Raw genomic sequence first — 20,260 nt, 5'->3', positions numbered from 1 at the left:
CCAAGCATGTTGAAGTTTGCTCATCACCAGAGTTGCACTGGAGATCCCAGCAGCAGACTTGGGACAGAATGAGGCACTTTCTGCTGCTGACTCATGGGAAGTTACTGCTATGTTAAAGGAATGGATTAACTTCACCATTACTTCTAAAGAACTGCTTTTCTCCTGCATATTATTTGCTGTCCCCTGACAGAGACTCTTTGGAAGCTCATAATATAAATATTTGCTTTGAGAGAAAATGTAAAAAAACCCAACCAAACAAAAAAAAAATCCAACAAAACCCCTCACACCACACTTCAAGGCCCTAAACAGTTTGCTAAGGACAACTCACATCTTCCTTCAAGCCCAAACAGGCTGCTCCATCTAAGCCATGACTAATGCAGTTTGTTCTTCCACACTGGGTGCATTTCCTTTGGAAAATACTCAATCCATCCACAAGTAAACACTGTTGACTCATCCCGGCCACACGAAGCACACACGCAGGCCTCCAGCCGCAGCGGGGCTCCTCAGGCTCCTAAACACCCACCATACAGTTACCTTTTGGCAAGGCCTTTTAATTAAAAGCTTATTTTTGGCGAGTCCTTTTAATTAGTTTGTCTTTCAGGGATTCAGTACAAAACTTTGCTACACATCAGGGAGCAACGGGCTTATTTTCCATGTTCCCCCCCCCCCCCCCCCCCCCAATAAATCACACTGACAAGCTTTGAAATTGGAGAGAAGACAGCACAGCAACCCTGACGGCAGCCCGGTGCCCCCGCCCCACCTGACAGGGCCGGCAGGGTGCCGAGCGGCACCTCCATGCACACCACCCAGGCAACGCTCGTTATTTTATCTTTTTTTTTTTATCATTATCATCCCCTGGCAGCACAGGGGATCCCCCCCAGGCCAGGGGGCGGCTCGCCGCGCAGAACAGGCCCGGTGCCCGCCCGCCGCCTCAGGCAGCCCGCCTCCGCCTCAGGCAGCCGCGGGCAGCGCGCCGTCCCCGCTCGAACCGCACGCCCCGCCCCGCCGGCGCTCTCCGATTGGCTGATGCGCGCCGCGAGGCGGGGCCGGCGGCCGCCCGCTCCCCCCACTCCTAGCGCGGCGCATGCGCAGTGCCCGCCGCCGGGCTGCCACATCCGGGTCCTCGGCGCGGCCGCGGGGCGATGGCGACGGTGGCGGAGCTGAAAGCAGGTTGTGAGGGCGGAGGGGTGGGGGGGGGCTCCGGGGGTAGCATTTCGTACCGCCGAGAGGGTGGGCAGCTGGCCTTTAGTTCAACACCCGGGCTCCGCTTAGGTACCCTAGGGCCCGGCGCTCCTGGCCCTCACACTGCCAAGCCCCCACACGAGCTCGCTGCCCTTGGCATTTATTTTGCTCTCGTTTTCACTCCTATAAAATATCTTGGTCCAGTAGCATCTTAACTCTGAAACTGCTAGAACGGGTGTTTACTACCAAAGAAATACTATTCTGATATCTTTGAAGGCTTAACTTTTATCCGTAATGTTCCTGCTGTTGTTACCCACTGGCACGCATGCAGGTGTGAATATCTTATCTTTATTTCCCTGTGAATATGCCGAAATTATGTTTATATTGTGGATGATAACTGCTGCTTGGAGGTGTTTGGCTTTATATTAACAGATCTTTTTATGGTAATAGTTTTAAAGGACACACTGGAAAAAAGAGGTGCTCTTGGACAAATAAAAGCAAGGATCAGAGCTGAAGTTTTTAATGCACTGGATGACCAAAGTGAACCACGGCCACCACTGTCCCGTGAAAATTTCTTAATCAATGAATTAATTCGTGAATACCTGGAATATAACAAGTACAAATATGCAGCATCTGTTTTAACTGCAGGTACTGGCGCTGAGTTTTTGTTGCCATCACTGTATTAATAGACAGTTACTGTTTGGTTGAGTAATTCCACTGATACTATGAAATTAATAAGCAGGACCAAGCTGCACAATCTTGTCTTCCCTTGGAAATAACATAAGAATGCTCTCTCCACAGCTTTACTTGCAGTATTAAGTCAAATCGTACCATTAGTTTTCAAGAAAACTTACTCTTTGTTCCTTATCCTTGAGTTGAATGCTTTGATAGAGTAGCTGATGAAAGAGCAAGAAAACTTCCTAGCAGCCTGCAAAGTCAAAATATCTATCTTGAAATGTCTGCTTTTGTTTGGAAAATTACTAACAATATTTGTAAAGCATATATTACATTTTTTATCTCATTGGCATTTGGGTAAAATAAAACAACCAGAAAGACTACAAAGGAACAAAATTTCTTTGAGGAATGAGTAATTTTAAAGTTATATGTACATAAAGTAGTTAATAGTCTGAATTCTAGCAGTTCTTGCAATTCATACATATATACTGTGTCAGAAACGAGGTTAGATCTCCTCAGCTTAAATAACAGAAAAAGGAATATGAATAAGATCCATATTTTTTAACAACTGCATTTAAGCATTACTGTTACTGGCTGTGCTAAAATACCAATATGTGAGAGAGTAGCTGTAATTTATATGTAATCTGCTGTTCTGTAGTTGTACTTAGATACAGTAATACATTTGCTATTTAATTTGAGTATTTTACTCCCCCTTGAGAAGAGGGAATGGAGACAGTGTATATAGTAGTTAATGTATGGAATCTGCTTGATAACAGTACTTCTTTAGAGAAAAAGAGTTGCCTGATTGGTGTATCTTTGTAATGCAAGACTTCTTTAATGTTTTTCTTAGATTCCTTTAAAGTGAAGATAAAAATTGTAATATGCTATTTTAAATTACATGAGTATGAAGCGCTAATGTTTTAAGTGAGTTCCCTGGAATTACAACATGCTGCTAGATATGAGTAGTCTACAAGGGAGGTGTGTACTCTCATGTCTTTTGAAGTCTGCTGTTAATTGGTGATGTTTTTCTTACCAGTGTTAAGAATTTTGGGAAAATCTTTTTTCCAGAATCCGGCCAGCCTGAAGTGCCCTTGGATAGACAGTTTCTTGCTAAAGAGCTGAATATAGTCGAAGACACAAATGCAAAATCAGTGTAAGGAGTGATTTTGGAATGCACAATATATTCTGTTCTGCATGTATTTTTCTCTTCAGTGTTATTATTAATCACGTAGAAATGTTCTCGTGAGTTGAAATGTGAATAGATCACGTGCCTGCTCTAACGTGCTGGATTCAGATTCACAATGTCAAACACGGGGCCATTTTCAAACGTACTCCAAACTAACATTTCATTCTGCCAACTCTGCAGCATTCTCCAGACAGCGTATTTGCACAGTGAAACACAAATTTCTTACCAGTACAGTCTTCCCTGCAGTCAGAAGTAGAAAACAGATACGCTGTTTGCCTATCAGTGAGTGGCTTTGTAGAGCAAGAGCGAGGTTATTGTACTCTGAGATTAGATAAAAGTTCACAGTACACTGTCACAACTGCATTAATGGGTTAGGGTACTGAAGCAGGTTTAAACATGTTTGGCATTCTTTGTAGCTTGTACTGTCAGAATCCATCAAGTGCTTAGGAAGAATCAAGTTTGGGATGTGCAGTGACGGACTGGGCTATAGCCTGCCAATGTCTGATCCTTTGTACTGTGTGAGTGGGAATGTGGATCTATGTTCATGTGCTAAGCATGTTCCAGTTCTTCACCTACAGGGGATCTGGAGCTTAGTTGAGTGTCTCCTAGTGCGAGCTTTTTAAGAGAGTATTGGTGTTCAGGGTGGGCTTAGGTCTGTGATTATTTATATAATGATATATATCATCAATGTATTTAATAACGAGATCTGTATTATGCCAAGAATCATAATATTTTAAATAATTAAAGACATCTGTACATACTCTAGAAGTAAACATTAAGATCTCAGAAGTTCTGAGGAAAGGGTGTTTTTCTAATGCTCAATATTTTATGGACTTAGGTTGTTCTTCTCATTTCTTTCTTAAGCAGACCTCTCTTGTATGGAATTCTCTCTCATTTCTTACATGGTGGTAAAGAAGAAAGTACCCAGAATACCCTTCCAAAAGTGTCTTTGCGGAATTATCCAAAGCAGAACCTTGGCAAACCACCTACGGAGAGAAATCAAAAAGGTGGGTGTGGTGTCATTTCATTAGTTTTATTTGTGACTAGATTTTCTATACGGTACATATGCCTACAACAGCATAAACATGCAGATGGACACAGTGTACCTCCTCTGTGCAAGGAATACTTTGAACTGACACCTTTGTAAGAAAAATTCTTCAGCGGAGCAGTGTGTATACCTCAAAAATCCCGTTAAGCTGTGTGACCTGACCGTACCTATTGCTCATGTGTTTGTTTAGGAAAGGTCCTGCTATACCCAACTCAAGAAAGACCCACCCATGATTTCTAACACTACCTGTGTATGTGCCTTTCGTTAAGTAAGTGACCAACTTACACCAACACTTAGGCCTGCTTCTCTCTGCCGGTATGCTGATGCGACAGCATATATGGCATACAAATCCAACTGCCCTCAGAAGTGCTTGACTGGTCTTGAAAGGTGTCAGCAGTAGAACCTTCTCTCTTATACAAGAATGTATTTTATTTATAAAGCAGACATTTTAAAATAATCCAGACAGCCAAATTTTTATAATTTTTCAACACTGCAAGGCACTGTGATGCTCCTGTTATCCTGTGGTAGCTGTAGCTACTTGTTAGTTACTAGGCACAAGGGGAAAAAACAAATTGCTTGGCTTTATTCTATTAAGACTTTTGGACTGTTACAACCAGAAAACTCATTTAAATTGGACAATTTTGCTATTCCAGTTTGCAGATTGTAGAGTATCTGTTATGCAATTTATAGTTTTAGAAACAGGCTTACTGCTCTCCAGTTGCTGGTAAAGAGCAGAAAATATTAATATCCCAACTCTCAGTATCAGAAAGTTCGTCCACCAAATTGCTTTACCAGTTCCCTAAAAGTTAAACTGGCCAAATTGTACTCCCTTAGGCCATTACAAATCTGGAATGGGTCAGCTAAAGACACTCTTATTACATTGGCAATTTAATACAAGAATTTAACCTGAATTCTCAGTGAAAAATAGTGGGCGTATCTCCCTGTTTCTCATCTGTTCTAATTTCCATAGAAAGTTCTTAACTCTTTAGCTGTCAGTTCTGTATATGGGCATAAATCTTTTCTGAGGGCATAATTCACATCCCATTGACTGCAGAAGCTTTAGCTCTGATTCATTGCTCTGTAGCAGAACACTGCTAAATCTTAATTTCCCTTTCTGGTCTGCTTTTTGATTTACAATTAATACGGCCTAAGCTACAGAATGAAAGCGTCCAGTTTTTTCCTTCAATGTGTCTACTTAGTGTATTATTTCACTTTCTACTGTGAGAATTTAGGACTATTGTGTTAGTACTCTCAACTATTTATTTTGTATCCAAAATTTGGAAAAATACGAGGCCTGAGATACTACTGACATCTAAAAAGTGCGAGAGAAGTACTAAACACCTTTTCTTAACAGCTAATTCATTGAGGCAATGTTGTTTCCCTTCTGCCAGAAGAGGGGGCTGAAGAAATAAATTTTCAATACCAAAACTGACAAATTATCTCTTTGTTAGAAAATAATTATTCCTATCAGAAATGTCTCAATTTTTAAAAACAAACTCAGTGTATGGAAGAATTGTTTTTAAAGTATAACTTTGTACGTCAGCTCTGAAATCGGTTCTGTGCAGGGTCACCTTGCCCTGTTGGCTCCAGTATAATTTCACATGGGATTTAATGGTTTAGAGTTCATTACAAAACTCAGGATTAATCATAAGACATGACAGCACATTGCTTTTTGACCTAAACAAAAACATAACAGCTTTAAGGCTTTTAACTTCTAAGTAACAGTAGCCTGGAATTACTGCCTGCATGTATATATGGAATATGTCAGTGGAGACCAAAAGGCAGTGGGTTTAAAATACTAATTCTCTAGCTGTTTTAATTAGGGTGCATATTCTGGTAATCAAGTCTGTCCATTAATTCAGCCCTCAAAGTCTCATGTTTAACATCTAACTTTTCATATTAGAAATTATCTTGCTTATTTAGTTGAATGAATATGCCAACAGACTGGGGATCCTGATAAGACACATGGAATCTGGTGTTTCTGTTAGTTCATTCACTATAGCCAAGGTGGAAGCTGTCTGAAATGCAGTCTTCAGTGATGTAAAGCTCTTGCCTCATACAGTTGCATGGAAAAATTTGTTCGTAAAATTGCCCAAGTTTCCTATGATGTTACTCTTTATCAAAGTTGATAATAGTAGAAAATAAGAGTTATAACTTTGCATCTCCGCATGCCTGAAAGTATTTATGTCTGTGTTTCATTTTCAGATAGAATTCCAGAACCTGGAAGGATGGCTGGCATTAGCATCGAAGAGCCCCTTGTTTTACAAAATACTAACAGATAATATCTTTTATATGTTAATTTCTCATGTGAAGTTCTGTAAGAGTTAATTTAAGAAATTCTTCTTTGCATAAACTTCCCTGATATGTCCAGTGGGACCATTTCAGCATGTTAGGTCTACCCATGAGACAGAGTGACAGGGTCATACTTACTGTCAATGAAAAAAAATGGTAGCAAAGGCTCTCTTCCTCCAGCGCTAATCAAAGGAAAACTGTATAGGCAGACAGATTGGTGAAGCCTGTGTCTAGAATGGGACCTAAAAATATTGGTTTTACTTTATAAAAATTAATAAGATAACGTAATTTCTGCACTTTCCTTATTATGTTAGTCTTTGTGTGTTGTCTGTTTCTGAATAAAACTTCCCAGTTTTGTTGTGTGTGGTATTTTGAAAGCATTAAAACTAAACATTTTAATCATTCTTTAAAAAGAAGAAGCTGCTACTTGCAGATAAGTATGGGAAAATAAAATCTGAATAGACAATTAAAGTGCTTTAGAGGAATAGTTGTTTTTAATTTTCCGGAAACAAGGACTATATTTATCTTCATGCCAGCAAACAAATGAGGGTAAGTCTTTTCCATCTGGAGTTGCTATAAATTGTACGGTGTAACACTGAGTATATGAGAGGGGGAGGAACTTCTTTTTTTTTTCCCAAATTACATGAAACTCAAAAGTCAGGCAAAGCTAAAAATAAAGTTGCTAATAGACTACTGATTCCCAGAACTGTTTTTAGCTGAGGTATTTACATGTTTTGAAATGGTATTTTATTTTAAAAGCCAAACTTACAGGGGTACATCAAAAATAACAGGTTAGCTATTTTTCTTTACTCATTTTAACAAAACATAAATGCAAACATTTCCAGTGGTACTCAAATCGTATAAATACATTTTTAGGGTTGTGTTCTTTAAAATCTTAATTGTTAGATAAGTGGTACAGTAAGTGGGGGGGAAAACAAAAGAAGAAGAGAACATGGAGCTTGTGAATATACATGAAAGGATCCCGAGCTGTACAGACTATGAAGTTTTGCCTTTATCTTGATTTGACCCAGTTAGCATTACAGGTATCTTTTTTTATTATTTTGATCAGCAGCCTAGCCTCTACTCTAATGCAAAATTGCAGAGGACAGTTACGGGTTGCAAGGAAAAGTTTCATTTTATCTGTTTGAAGCCCCAGCAGTGAGCTCATCCCCTTCGTGTGACTGGCAACGCTGCCAGCTCCCCATGTGCTGATTTCTTAAGTATCTCAGGACTGTTTCCAGGAGGGGAAGGTACATGTTTCCAAATACACCCCAGTCAAATCCTTTAAGTCTTCTGTAGCTTGGCATCAATTATAATTGACAACTGGGTCAAGCACATGAATTTATCTCTGCCCTCGGTGTTTGCTCAGTGCTAATGCCACCATCGGGCGCAACTACTTGGCTGAAGAGCCATACATGTAAAAACCACCGTGGGATTCTGCCTCGGTGCTAGGGTCTGTCCTGCCATATTAATGCACATATTCACAATCACTGATCTCTCACTTCATTTCTCTGCCTAAAACTGTAGTAGAAAAATGGTCTTCTAAGGTGTTACTTGCAAATTACCTTCATTTTGGACTGAGCTGAAAGTGCCTCTATGGAAAGTTGCAAAAATAAACTTCTGAACAATGCAGGTATGATTGCTCTGGCCACAGAAATCCCTGAATTTTTAACTTTGGTTTTCCAGAGGTTAAATGCTAGACTCCTGTTTCTCCATAAACCAGTGGCTCAAGTTGTTATGCATATTTGGAACCTGAATTTTCTTTTCAAGGGCAAGGGAAAAAGGCTCTGGGAAACACAGACGCTCTAACCTATGCTAACTGAATCTTTCAGCATAACCAAAGCCATCACATCTGCTTTCTGTCTTCCCACCTTAGATCACATAAAAGCTGCCCAGGTGCCATGGAGCTCCCCGGGAAATGGATTTTTAGTGGGAAAAATGAAATACTATTTTTGTTGTGGTTGAAGAAGGCAAAGGGATGTTTGGTACTTGCCCTTTCCCAAGCACGCAGCTCAGCAGGCTGTTGTATGGTCTCCGCAGCCATGAAAGCAGAGGCTGTTGCCAGGATGTCCTTCACCGGGCATGGAGGCAGAGGTGTGTATCTGAAATCGGAGAAGAAATTTGTTTAAGACAGAGGGAATCTCGTGACTCTTTTTTTTTTTTTTTTGGGGTGGTGGTGGTGGGTGGGGTGAGGAGGATTGCAGCTTCAGCCCATTGCCAGGTGGGTGGAAGCTGGTGTGTTTGCTCTCGGTGCAACATGCATTTTGCCCAATTCTCTGATACCCCCACAGTACAGATTTGGGGTTTTGGAACAATTTATTGTCTCAAAGTATAATCATTGCACAAGCAAAATCAAATTAAAGCGTATTTCCAGTGATACTTACTTGGACAACAAAGCTGTGAAATATATACTGGTCCCATCACATTATTAATGGTCTAGCATTTATTGACCGCACATGAAGTGAGAGTCCTTCAAGATGCAGACCTGTAGTGAGTCCTATGAACGTCAGACTGCCTTACTTGTTAATGGATGAAGAGGAATTGCACAATATGGCTGCATTTGCCAAAAAAAATCATTCCTTAAAAGTTTAAGCTAAGCCAGGTCAGTGTTTAGATGAAAATAATTCACAATCCTAGAGTCACAGGTCCAGGTTTTAGTTGAAATGGCTACCTAGGTATGCATGCACAAAAGGTTATTTCCTCAAATCATTTAAGAAGCTCTATCTAGCTTAATTACTGACTGTGATTCTTGCATTAACTGCCCTTATTGTTTCTACTGACATCAGAAAATTAAAAAAAAAAAAAAAAAGGTATAAGCATGTAGAAGTTTGGGAGCTTAAGCAAAATGCATTTCTGAATTTTATTGGAGATAGAACACTGTAACAGACTGTTAAGGAGGGAATTAGATTAAAAGAGGCTGTTCAGTGTCTAAGCATGATATCACAAGTGAAGGTGACAAGGAGCCTGTGAAGTTTGGTGTGGATATCAGATCTGGAAAGACTTTGGAATAACTTAACCCACAAGTTTTGGTTGGTTGGTTGGTGGTTTTTTTGTAAATAAAAAAAAAAATCTTTAAAACCAAATTTTTGTTCTTCCGTAGAATCAGAGGCTGCTACATTTATAGACTGCACAGCATCGCTGCTGTTTCAGAGGTATTAGTTTCTGTCATGCACAGGGGAAATTTTTTTCTAAGCTTTATCAACACGCCCCAAGGAGTCGGTTACGCTTTCCTTCCTGAGCGCCCTTTGTATCAAACCAAATCTTGGTGCCAGTTGATCAGTTTTCCGGAGGAGTGATTATTATTGTGTGATAACGTTTAGGAAAAGAAACCCCAAAATATTTGTTCACACTTGCAAAGACACCCTTTCAGTAGCAGCCGGTGTCTGATTCAGGACTGACCTGTGTGCTCCACATACTTCACGTGACATGTCGCCAGCATTAAGCACAAAGCATGTGCTTAACATTAAGCGCTTGGTGACTATTTTACCTCATCAGACTGCTCTCATGATTAATTGTTCTAGCTGGGGTGCAGACTGCCCCTCCTGTTGCAACAGCGTAGCTCAACACAGGTTAACCCACCTGTACGCTTCTTAGCTCCAAATACCTATGTCAGCTTAGATAAATGTGGCTTGTAAACTTACGTAAAAACATTTTTAAACAAAAAAAAAATTGCTAACCTGACACACGTTATTTAACAAACTAGCATCACCATCCATGTTCTTTTTCCCCCTCTGTCATATTCAGGTTACACTGTGGCAGCTGAAAGTCCCTTTCCTCCTCAAGGCCCCTTCTTTTTTCCAAGTACAATATTTACAGTGCAAATTCAGCAAGGAGATATTTAATGGTAGGCTGCATAATACTTTATTTTTTTTCTAGAAAAGTTATTAAAACAAATAAACAAATTAGGGGCTTTTAAATAAAGCTTATTTTGTTGTCACAAAGGCACTGTCCACTGGGAATCTACAGCTTTCATTTTGAGGCAACTTTTGGCTTAAAAAAATATCACAACATTTAGGAAACTCCAGCCAGGCTGTTATATCAGTATATTCTTCTGTTAATTTCTAAGTGAAGGTTGGAAGCCACGCTTACACTTACCAGTTCCTGTCCCACATAGCTTGAGAGTGCAACTGTTTCAGTCCCAGCGGGAATACTTTTTAGGCTTTCCAGCTCCATTTAATATCACATCATATATCACTCTCCACCACTGCCTCTGTTAAACATGCTCCTCAGGCAGCAAGCCTGCATGTGCACATGCAGCACTTTGCAGACCAGCCGGAATAATTTCCACTCCTTTTTAAGCTACTATTAAAGCGTATCTGGTTTTGTAAAACAGCTGCATGGGTTTGAAAGGAACTTCTTAGGGTAACTTTGATGACTGTTAAAACAATCCTGCTTTTCAGAGGATGTCCTTTGCACTTCATCATTTTATATTCATTATATTCCTATTTAGAAGCTAAGTTTGCAACTGAGAAAACACAACAAAAAAAAAAGTAGGGTGAACTACCATGTGAGCAACTTTCTGATAATAAGGGCAAGTTTCTTGGATTTACGTCCTCATGATCCTTTCCCCTGGCTCTGCTCCCACACAGTCACACGTGCACGACGCTGATATGACACCGCTGCTGCCTTGTGGGTCCTGTGAGAGCTCTGCGTGGCTGCGCAGCAGCCCTGCACCTCAGTGGACACCAACCCTCCGATGGAAGTGGCTGCAGCCACTGGGACCGTGTAACTCTGTGGGCAAATCTGGTCTCCTCCAGCTAAGGGCTGAACCTGAGTCTGTACCAGATATTTCTGAAATGTTGCAGGGAAGAAACCGCGATGCTCTCCCCCTCTCTCCTCTTTGCCAGCTGTTGCACCCGTGGTCAGAGCTGGCAGAAGGGGCTACAGCTCCATCCCACCTGCAAGTGCTGGTACTTCAACTAAGCGACAGCAGAGGTTTTCAGACCAGCCTCCCCCCATAGGTATCCTTTTGAGATGCCAAGACCAATGTAACCCTCATCCATTTTCCCCAGGAGGGTGTATTTTCCAGAGAAGATAGGGCTGCTGATGTCAAGAGAAATTATTTCACCCAGGACTATGCTCTGATCCTTTGGGTATACACCATATTTAGTCTGTTGCTGAGAGGGGGTTGTTTCGGTATTTTGTATTTGGCACGTTGATGGGAATTCCTCGAGGATCCTAGCTTTCCCTTTTTGGGATGTCTCCATCCACAGGTCCACTGCACAAGGCTGTTGGCTACTAGCAGGGCAATGAGGAGGGACAGCCGGGTACTGAAGGTTTGGGGGGGTGAGGAAGGGTTGACGAGGACCAGATCTCTCCCTAACCCCTGCAGAGCTGGCTTCCCATGCCCTGTCCTCCTCCCCCCCGCAGCACACGGTGCCTGGCCACTTGTTCTTTCCACCGCATCCTCAGGACCATTCCCCCTCAACTATTTATCACCTCTCTTCTTCCTTTTATGGACCGAGGGAGGTATTTCTTATATATGAAAAAGTATTTACAGTTCTTTCTCAGGAACTGCACACCTGATTGCAAAACAAACTTCGACAAATTCGCTGGGGAGGTGGGAAACAACCCTCTTGTCCCCAGGGGCCGAGGAGGCTTAAACCAGCCCCAGGCTCCAGATGTCACATAAACACACAGAATAACCTCCACCCACGCATCCCCACTGTGTTAGGAATAACCCTCCTCTCCCAAGCAACCCCTGAATTCAGGGACTTATCTTAGCTCTGAGACAACGTGCTGATGGTGGGTAGGAAGCTTTCCGTGCCACACAGGACCACAACCTAACCTTGGTCCTTCTAGGCAAGGGACCACAAGGAGCAAGGATGCTATCGAGGCAGGAAGGAGTTAAAGGTCCATTTGCTCAGCCAAACAGTTTCAGGCTAGTAAAAAGCTAAATCTCTGAAGTTGTGAGTTAGGGGCACCCGTTCTAGGTTAGGGACACCCCTTTCATGCTTCTCTGAAAGCCAGAGCCAGCCTGCTTCCCTAAAAAGCGGCTGGGGGCAGGGGCAGCAGCCCAGGGTTAGGCCCTGCCAGAATGAGGTCCTTGGTTCAGGCTGTCTTTTTTAACCCAGGTACCGAGAGGATTTTCCAGCAGGACGCAGTTTCCAGAGCCCCTCCCCATTGACAAGATTCTCCTCCTCTATATAGGGAGGCTGCAAAGGCGGAGAGGACTTGGACTGTCCCGGCTGGTGGCTGTACAGGTTCCCGACTCTCCAATTCACTCTCTGCTCCCCTAATCGGACGCTTGTAAGTACCGCAGGGGCCGGGGGTCCCTGCTGGGGCTGGGGCTGGGGGCTTGCCATGCTTTGGGATGGAGCAGTTTGGCAAGATATTATGCTACTTTGCAGACAAAGTCAGTGAATTAACCTGTATGAACTGGAAATGGGAACAGACCCGTTATCAGACATGCTCCGACGTTTATCCTGATGTATTACTGATTGCATTCTGCTTAAAATGCATTAGAAACCACACACGTTTGAAAGCATGCACAGATGTTCTAGCCTGTTACTTACTCACTTCTAACACTGCTGCTGCTGGATCGAGCCTTAAAGATGCTGGCTGCAGAGCACCGGTTGCGCTCCAAGCCAGCAGCAGCGAAGCCTGCAAGTGCTGGGATGGCAGCAGGTACCCACTGCAATTAACCGTCACATGAGCATTCAGTAATGAAAAAACCTGGTAGCCTTAGCTGCTGATCTGGAAGTATTTCTACTTTGTCAGTCCTATTAAAGGAACTTAGTGCACTTCCCATGTTGTTAAAAGAAAGTATAAACAAATAAAAGTAATTGGTTGGTTAGTCACTTGTTCTTTAAACAGGAAAAATGCTTAAAAGTTGGGAGAAGAAATGGGAACTTTTTTACAAAAATGCCTTAGCATTACATATGCATATTTTTCATATGCTGGGAATAAATTTTAAGCAAAACTAATCTGATAATTCACTGAGGTACACTAATTCGAGTAATTTCAAATGTGACGTGCCTTTTTTTTTTAAAGGGAAAATAAAGCAACAAACTTTTAACTTTAGCAAAATACCGTGAGTAAATTAAGAGGACAGTAGATGGCAGCATAGAAAGCAGCTTCAGTGTCATCCCAGAAATTCACTGGCTCCTGTCAGACATGCACACACATATATATCTCTGTGTGTGTACGTGTGCATGCACACCTATGTAAGTGTTGATATGTATGTGAGAGGCATATGTGTATGCATAATTAAGAAGTATAAGGGAATATATAATAGAATACAAGGGAAATCAGAAGGTTTGCCATTAGTATTAAATACATACGTCTCAGTAAAACCTTTTCTGGTTTAAAACCAAGCCCACCTTCCGTTTCCCTCAAAGCTTTGCCCCGGCAGGCAGCTGGTGATGTGACACAGGACAAGACCCGCTGCGCCCCAAGTCCCCAGCGCCCTGCATAAGGACTCCCTTCAGTTTAGGCTATAACGCTCCTCTGGCTGCCTTCGCTTAGATGTAAACACCGATTTTTATTATCTCATTTGCAATTGACACGCGAGTCCCTAAAAGGTATTTGTTTTGCATTTGTTATCATTACATTTTTGTGTAACAGCTGGGATTGAGGAGAACATGGCCATATATGGTAGCGTGCATGGATGTATGCGGAGGATCCTGGCTTTATAATTCACTGAGACTTATTAGTTGCAAATCTGTTGACTTTTAAGTATAACTTTGGAAGAAGCCAAGAGCCAGAGATAGCTTGCCAACTTGTGCAAAGTCCAGTTAAAGTATGGATTATTTATGAATTCTAATGAACATGCAGAGTCTGATTTACTTAATAGAATAACATTTGGGGGTATTTGAAATAGCTGTGTTTTCTAGATTAAGGGAATCTATCCCACATGATGCGATTCAAGTCTTTTCTTCCTTCTTTTGTAATTTTTGCAGTTTATAACACAGCTAATTAATACTCCAAAGAAATGGCCTAAGTAATTTAAAGATATTTCAAGTGTTTAATCAGAGTTATGTAGTAACTTGGATAAGCAGAGGTGAGAAGACCTGGTAGGAGACTAAAGCACTTGAAATTTGATTAGACTATATGGAGAATGCATTTTAAAAACAAAACACCCAACAACAACAAAAAAAAACCCACCACAAAACAACAAACCAGCCCTGTGAAATTCCTGCAAATATTCAACCATGGAAAAGGGAAAGTCTGTATTTTAAGACAGAACAACCAAAAACTAGTACTATGATACCTCAGTGTCCAGATGGAAATGTCCACGGTGAGAGCAATTGTTTGAGGGGTGGTCCCAGTGACTCGTGGGGAGAGGCAACAGGCCAGGAGAGGTCGGCAGCAGAGCTTGTGACAAAGCTAACTGTGCTGGGGAACCAGTTCCCAAATGAAGATCACAAGATTAGGATTCACCCCTAGATTTTCTTTTTTTTTTGAGCAATGCTCAGTTGAGTAATTAAGTGCTGGAAAAGTAAACAATAAGCAACCTGGAAAGAACAGAGTCAAGAACTACTGCAGCCCAAGAAACGCAGTTTGGGTCAGGCAGCAGGTTACTGCTACGCTCTTTCATCAGAAACCACTTATGAGAGCAGGACTTCATTTCCGAAAATAATTCACATACTTGGTTATATGTACCTCTGTTCCAGTAATTATTCCCTGTGTGGCTGTGATAACCTTTTATACTGACATGCACATCCTGCAGAGGAAAGGAGAAGTGTCCTTTATCTTCTCATTAGGAGAAAAGCTGTCCCTCTAAGCTCTGACCCAGGAGGCAATTCTGCTTGGCCAATAACCTTTTAATTAAAGTGCACTTCCTGGGGATATTTATACTTTGTCCTTGGAATAACACACTCTGGATGTACTGATTGCAAAGACAGCATTCAACTTCTGTCGCTGGCACGATAAGGGAAAAGACAGTGCAGATTAGCTGGATATGTCTGCAATGGGGCAGCAGGAGGAGGAACGGAAAGCAAGCTGTGGCAGTGTGCGTGCCCATGCGTATGTGCACTTGCAAGCTTTAGACAAGGATAACAGAGGGATCCAGTTCAGGGTAATCTGGCACATTTCTAAGGCAAGAAACTGTATATCAGTAGTATTTTTGTCATTGCTTTTCTCCCTCCCTTCCCAGGCTAGCTCACCTCCAAGTATACAAGTATTCACTCTTGTAGGTACGTGATTTGGGTTATCGGCCACCTAAAAGAGTGGATAAGAACCTCTCACTACCTCTTGTGTACGCAGGCTACCGGTCTCCGTTTCTCTCAGCCAGACCTACAGATGAAACCCAGGAAGTGGCTACAGGGTAAATTTTGCCTTCTCAAGGAATGTTCTCAACAGGCTGTAATGAATCTTTTCCCCTTGGCCCCATTTCCCCAGTATCAATTGTATGCTGGACCAGTGCAGTTCAGCCTCAGAGATGGACCAGAAGGTTCACTGCCCATTACTAATCAGAAAGCTTCAGCAGCTCATTAGTTCAGTGCACAGCACCTCACCACGACAAATCTAGTCCAGTTTGTGGAGCTCGTCTTCCACCTCTTCTATTCAGAAACCTGACTTTATTATTATTCTGCATTAATTAATATTCATTAATCGATCAGACTATTAATATTTATTAATCCACACTTCATAACTGCATTTCCTTTTTTACTACAGTGGTACTCAGCTGCCACACAAACTTAATCCTCAGCTTCCAGAGGATCAGTAATGAAAAGTTCTTTTTACACAAATCCACGGTTTCTCCTCCCTGTGTTTCAGAGGAGTTATGAGATCCAGCTCAGGCTGTCTATTCCCTGCTTCTTGTAGGGGGCCATGTTGAAACTAGTCAAGTGTAGTGCTTAGATCTAGGGGGTAAAAACCTGCATGGCCAAGCTCTGAAGTTCATGCCATCTCTCATACCTTCCAACCTCATCCTGCTTTCAAAAAACCTGTGTTTAAATAACAAGGTGCAGAAAGTTTTACGTGCAGGAAGTAGGAGAATATAGAGCACAGACAGAGCAGCTCTCCGTTTCACGCTGTGATCTGTGGAGGATGTTTTTGACTTAGGATGTAACAGGGAAAGGAATTTTCCCTTGGTCATTGGGCGACACAACAGCAAAGAACGTCTGGGTCGCCCGCTGCTGACATGCTTTGTAGCAGGCCAAGAGTTTTGTCTGTGGTTGGGTTTTTGAGGTAGATGGTCAGGACAATTCTGCAGTTTGATTTTCTCAGTCATTGTTCACGGACGGCATCAATGCAGCAGGAGCTGACCCTGTGAAACTCAGCTCTGCAGTTTGGTCTAATTTTTGGTGTTTCTGACAGCAATATGAAACTCCTATGGATGTGAATGTTCTGCCACTTGGCACTCAGCCACGGGCAGCATGATCCAACCTTTCTGAAGTTTCAAGATGACCATATAGCTCTCTCTTCTGGGCCTCGGGTGGACTGAAATCCTCCTCCTCCATTGCCGCAGCAGTTCCTCCCACGCTGCTGAGGCGGTGGGGCAGAGCCTGCCTTGTCTGGTGCTACTGCAGCTGGGGGAGCGATGCCATAGCAGGCTCCTGCTGCCCCCCGAGCTGCAGCCCCAGCAGCGGGGCAGTGCTCCCTTTGCTCCCCCGGCCCCCAGGCCCTGGCCCTGATGATGGGGCAGTGCTCCCTTCGCTCCCCCGGCCGGCCACCTTCACCCTGCGGCCGCCAGCTGGAAAGCTCAGCTGGAAAGAATACCATCTCCATTATTGGAACTGCGAGGCTCTACCAGCCCTCTTGGCAACGAGGGAACATTTTCTGCCTTAATCCACACAGAGGTCAAATAGTTTCCTCTTGCAGCTCTCTTCCGAGAATCCCCCGGGAGTGAGCGAAGGGCCACATCCTACCCCGCTCGCCAGCGGAGCCCCAGTGGAGGGGCACAGCACAGGCCGGCGGCGATGCCTGGGACCAGGCTGTCGGAGTCTCCCATCCACCTGCACCACCATGCGCATCGTGTATGCATGGATGATCTGGGTGAACGTGCCTGTTGGGTATTCCCAGGCAAGGCTGGTGGCTCTAGAACAAGCACATTTAGAGGAAAGCTATTTTTTTTAATATTTTTTTTTTTTTTTTAGACAAGAGAACTGTTATTTAAGACTGGAGTTTAAGGACCTGGGGCATCTAATTTCCACTGAAAGTGGGATATCATCTAACGCTCTTAGGCACCTCTCAAATCCCAGTTTTGTTTTTAAGCTTTATGTCACCTTCTGTATGATCCATGCTTCTCTCTCAGACCCCTCACACAGTTTGGCCTCGCAAAAACCCATTAATCTGTGGGAAGGCTTCAGGGACAAATATTTGGAAACCAATCTCTGATACTCCCAGAGCACAGGGCGTCCGTTTGGCTACATACCACCGAGCTTGGTCTTTACAAATATCATTGTGCTTACGGGTTGATTGCTGACATCTTTAACAGTCCCTCAAGATTCATGTTTGTTTGAATGCTTTAAATATTAAATTCATTCTCAATAAGGAAATGAAACAGCCTCTGTCTCCTAGAGATGTTTTTCTTGGGCACACGCTCTTCCCCGTGGCTCCTCCCCAGTTCCCCGCCTGCTCCACTGCATGGCAGGTTTCCCCGATCGCCCACCACTCTTCTCCTGCCCTACAGCAAACCACAAGCAGTCCCCTGCTTACTCCTTCCCCCACTTAAAGCTCTGTCCCCCACAGGACAGATCAGAACACTTAGGGAAGCACCAGCATTATCAGCATCGGTCTTGCATCTAAATCCGAGCTTCCAATGGCCAGAGCAGGGAAGAAGCAGCCAAACCCCTCCCCTGCTCTCACCTATGGAACACATACATATCCAAGTGTGATGCACAATGCTGTTTTATCTGTGTGCAATTGCATGACAAAGATGCATCGTCCTTCCAATTCGAGCATTATGGTTCAGAGTATCTAACAGCTGATGCCATTTCCAGGCTTGTTTTACTGCTTCTCTCTCTCTCTCATGTGGTTTACCCTTCATAAATGATCAGCTCCCTCTGTCTGAACGGTGGAAAGGGGATAACTAAATTACTTCTCCTTCACCAGCAGTACTGATAATTTTTTTCCATTTTTTCTTTTGACCCTTTCTTAATCTTATTCTGCTCCAAATGAAATGGTATTAGAGTGACTGGAAATAGTCCTTTGCAAGAAAGAAAAGTTCATTTCTGTCCTTTCTGGAACACAGCCTGGGAACTGTTCTTCTCCTAATTATTGCATTATTGCACTGGTATTTCAGTATGCGCCCAACAGTCTTTGGGTGATGAGACATTTTCTATGTATCTGAATTGAGTTAACTTTGTGACGGGCAAGAGATGAGGCTGCAGGAGGGCGTTCAGCTGGTAGCCTTGGTGCAGCCCTCACTGCACAGGCATCAGTCCTGCCTTACTCGTCTACCTGATCTTCGGTACAACATAAACAAAATAAAGTGATAAGCCCAGGTGTCCTCATTTGGTTTAGTGCCACGAAGCTTTTGATTTAGGTGATCTCAGACACAGTAACAAAGGAATGGGAATGCAAACACTGATGCTCTAAGGTATCTGAGCTGGCACCCAAAAGTATCCGCATGTGACACAGGACCTATAGTGCTTTGGATCTACCGCGTGGCAGATTTGACAAATGTCTTTTGCCTGGAACATCTCCACATTTGCCTCCCTTTAAAACAGAATATTTTGCTTCTTCAGCAGGTGTCTACTGAGTCAAAATGTCTCAAAAAGCTCTCAGCGATGATGAGAAATTCCTCTTTGTGGACAAAAACTTCATTAACAACCCACTTGCCCAAGCTGACTGGTCAGCGAAGAGACTGGTTTGGATTCCATCAGAGAAACATGGATTTGAAGCAGCAAGTATCAAGGAAGAGAAAGGGGATGAGGTGACAGTTGAACTGGCAGAAAATGGAAAGAAAGTGACACTGAGCAAGGATGACATCCAGAAGATGAACCCTCCAAAGTTCTCCAAAGTGGAGGACATGGCAGAGCTGACTTGCCTCAATGAAGCTTCAGTGCTGCACAACCTAAGGGAGAGATACTTCTCAGGTTTAATTTATGTAAGTAGAATCAAAACATATTTCCTACTGCATGCTGCCATGGTCCATCACAAACAAGGTGGATCCCACCCACTGTCAGGGATACAGTGTGTAACACTGCCATGCAGGTACTAACCCCTATGGCAACCTAAACCAAAAATGTATTTAGGTCACTTTATTCCTCACGACTCTCCTGCTTCTTTAAAAACACATGAAGGTTTCTTCCCCAGAACTTACTCATTCTGAAAGGATATTGTTGGCCTGGAAAGTACTCCCTGATGGCTGAACAACACCTCAGTGCTGCTGTTTGTGGGAAGGGAGGGGAAAAAAAATCCAATAAAAACCCCCAAACCCCCAAAACAATCAATAGGGGCTTTTGAATGACTTCAATGTAAACCTGAACAAGCTTCCAGTAACCTGCAAAAAGAACATATGGAAAAGCCAAACCATGCAGTCTTTTCTGTTCAAAACTCCCACTGAAGGCAGCTGACAAGTTCTGGTTTGGTGGGTGCTTTTGAGTAAAACCTTATGTTTGAATAAATGAATAAATGCACTGGAATTCAAGTGAAAGTACTCATATGCACCAGTGGGTTACTGAATTGAAGTCATGCATCCACTAAAGCCCCCCCCACACCCCCGGCCCCGGCCCTCCCCTTGTCGGTCAATTTACAGATCAGACAAGCCTGGAAAAATGACAATCTTCTCTATGTTCATACAAATTAGGGCCAAGATTATTCTGCCTTCCTGTCCACACAAGTACATTAACACAAGTGTATTTTGAGGTTAATAACCCTGTAATCTATCTGCATCAATGGATTAGCAAACAGCACAGCAAGCAAGCCCAGAAAGTTTCCATGGAACTCAATTGTTCTCTTGGATTTCACACAGAGGATCCCTATGC

At 42.9% G+C, this 20,260-nt stretch overlaps 2 protein-coding genes across 9 annotated transcripts in view; both read left to right on the top strand.

Moving 5' to 3' along the window:
* Positions 1–1,091: 1,091 nt before the first annotated feature.
* Positions 1,092–6,854, top strand: CEP20 (centrosomal protein 20). 5 transcript variants are annotated; one of them, XM_005241019.4, is made up of 5 exons: positions 1,092–1,170; positions 1,633–1,830; positions 2,926–3,010; positions 3,911–4,050; positions 6,297–6,854. In XM_005241019.4, the coding sequence occupies exons 1-5, from the start codon at positions 1,143–1,145 to the stop codon at positions 6,371–6,373; spliced, it is 528 nt and encodes a 175-aa protein (XP_005241076.2). In that variant the 5' UTR covers positions 1,092–1,142; the 3' UTR covers positions 6,374–6,854. The 5 variants fall into 5 exon arrangements, with proteins under 5 accessions (XP_005241076.2, XP_055660432.1, XP_055660435.1 ...); XM_055804457.1 differs by having other exon boundaries at positions 3,908–4,050; XM_055804458.1 differs by lacking the exon at positions 1,633–1,830 and having other exon boundaries at positions 1,112–1,170; positions 3,908–4,050.
* Positions 6,855–12,533: 5,679 nt separating this feature from the next.
* Positions 12,534–20,260, top strand: part of MYH11 (myosin heavy chain 11) — a 61,733-nt gene continuing 54,006 nt past the window's right edge. For 3 of the 4 annotated variants that reach the window (XM_027791881.2, XM_027791880.2, XM_027791882.2), the window contains exons 1-2: positions 12,534–12,632; positions 19,019–19,380. In XM_027791881.2, coding sequence (XP_027647682.1) covers positions 19,039–19,380 — 342 coding nt within the window. In that variant the 5' untranslated portion in view covers positions 12,534–12,632; positions 19,019–19,038. The remainder of the gene's footprint in view (positions 12,633–19,018; positions 19,381–20,260) is intronic. The other variant, XM_005240988.4, reaches the window with a different exon arrangement.

This window comes from Falco peregrinus, chromosome 5 (genome assembly GCF_023634155.1).
Source record: "Falco peregrinus isolate bFalPer1 chromosome 5, bFalPer1.pri, whole genome shotgun sequence".
Classification (NCBI taxonomy): Eukaryota; Metazoa; Chordata; class Aves; order Falconiformes; family Falconidae; genus Falco; species Falco peregrinus.
The sequence above is the reverse complement of the archived record's forward strand: the minus strand, read 5'-3'. Positions and strand labels throughout refer to the sequence as shown.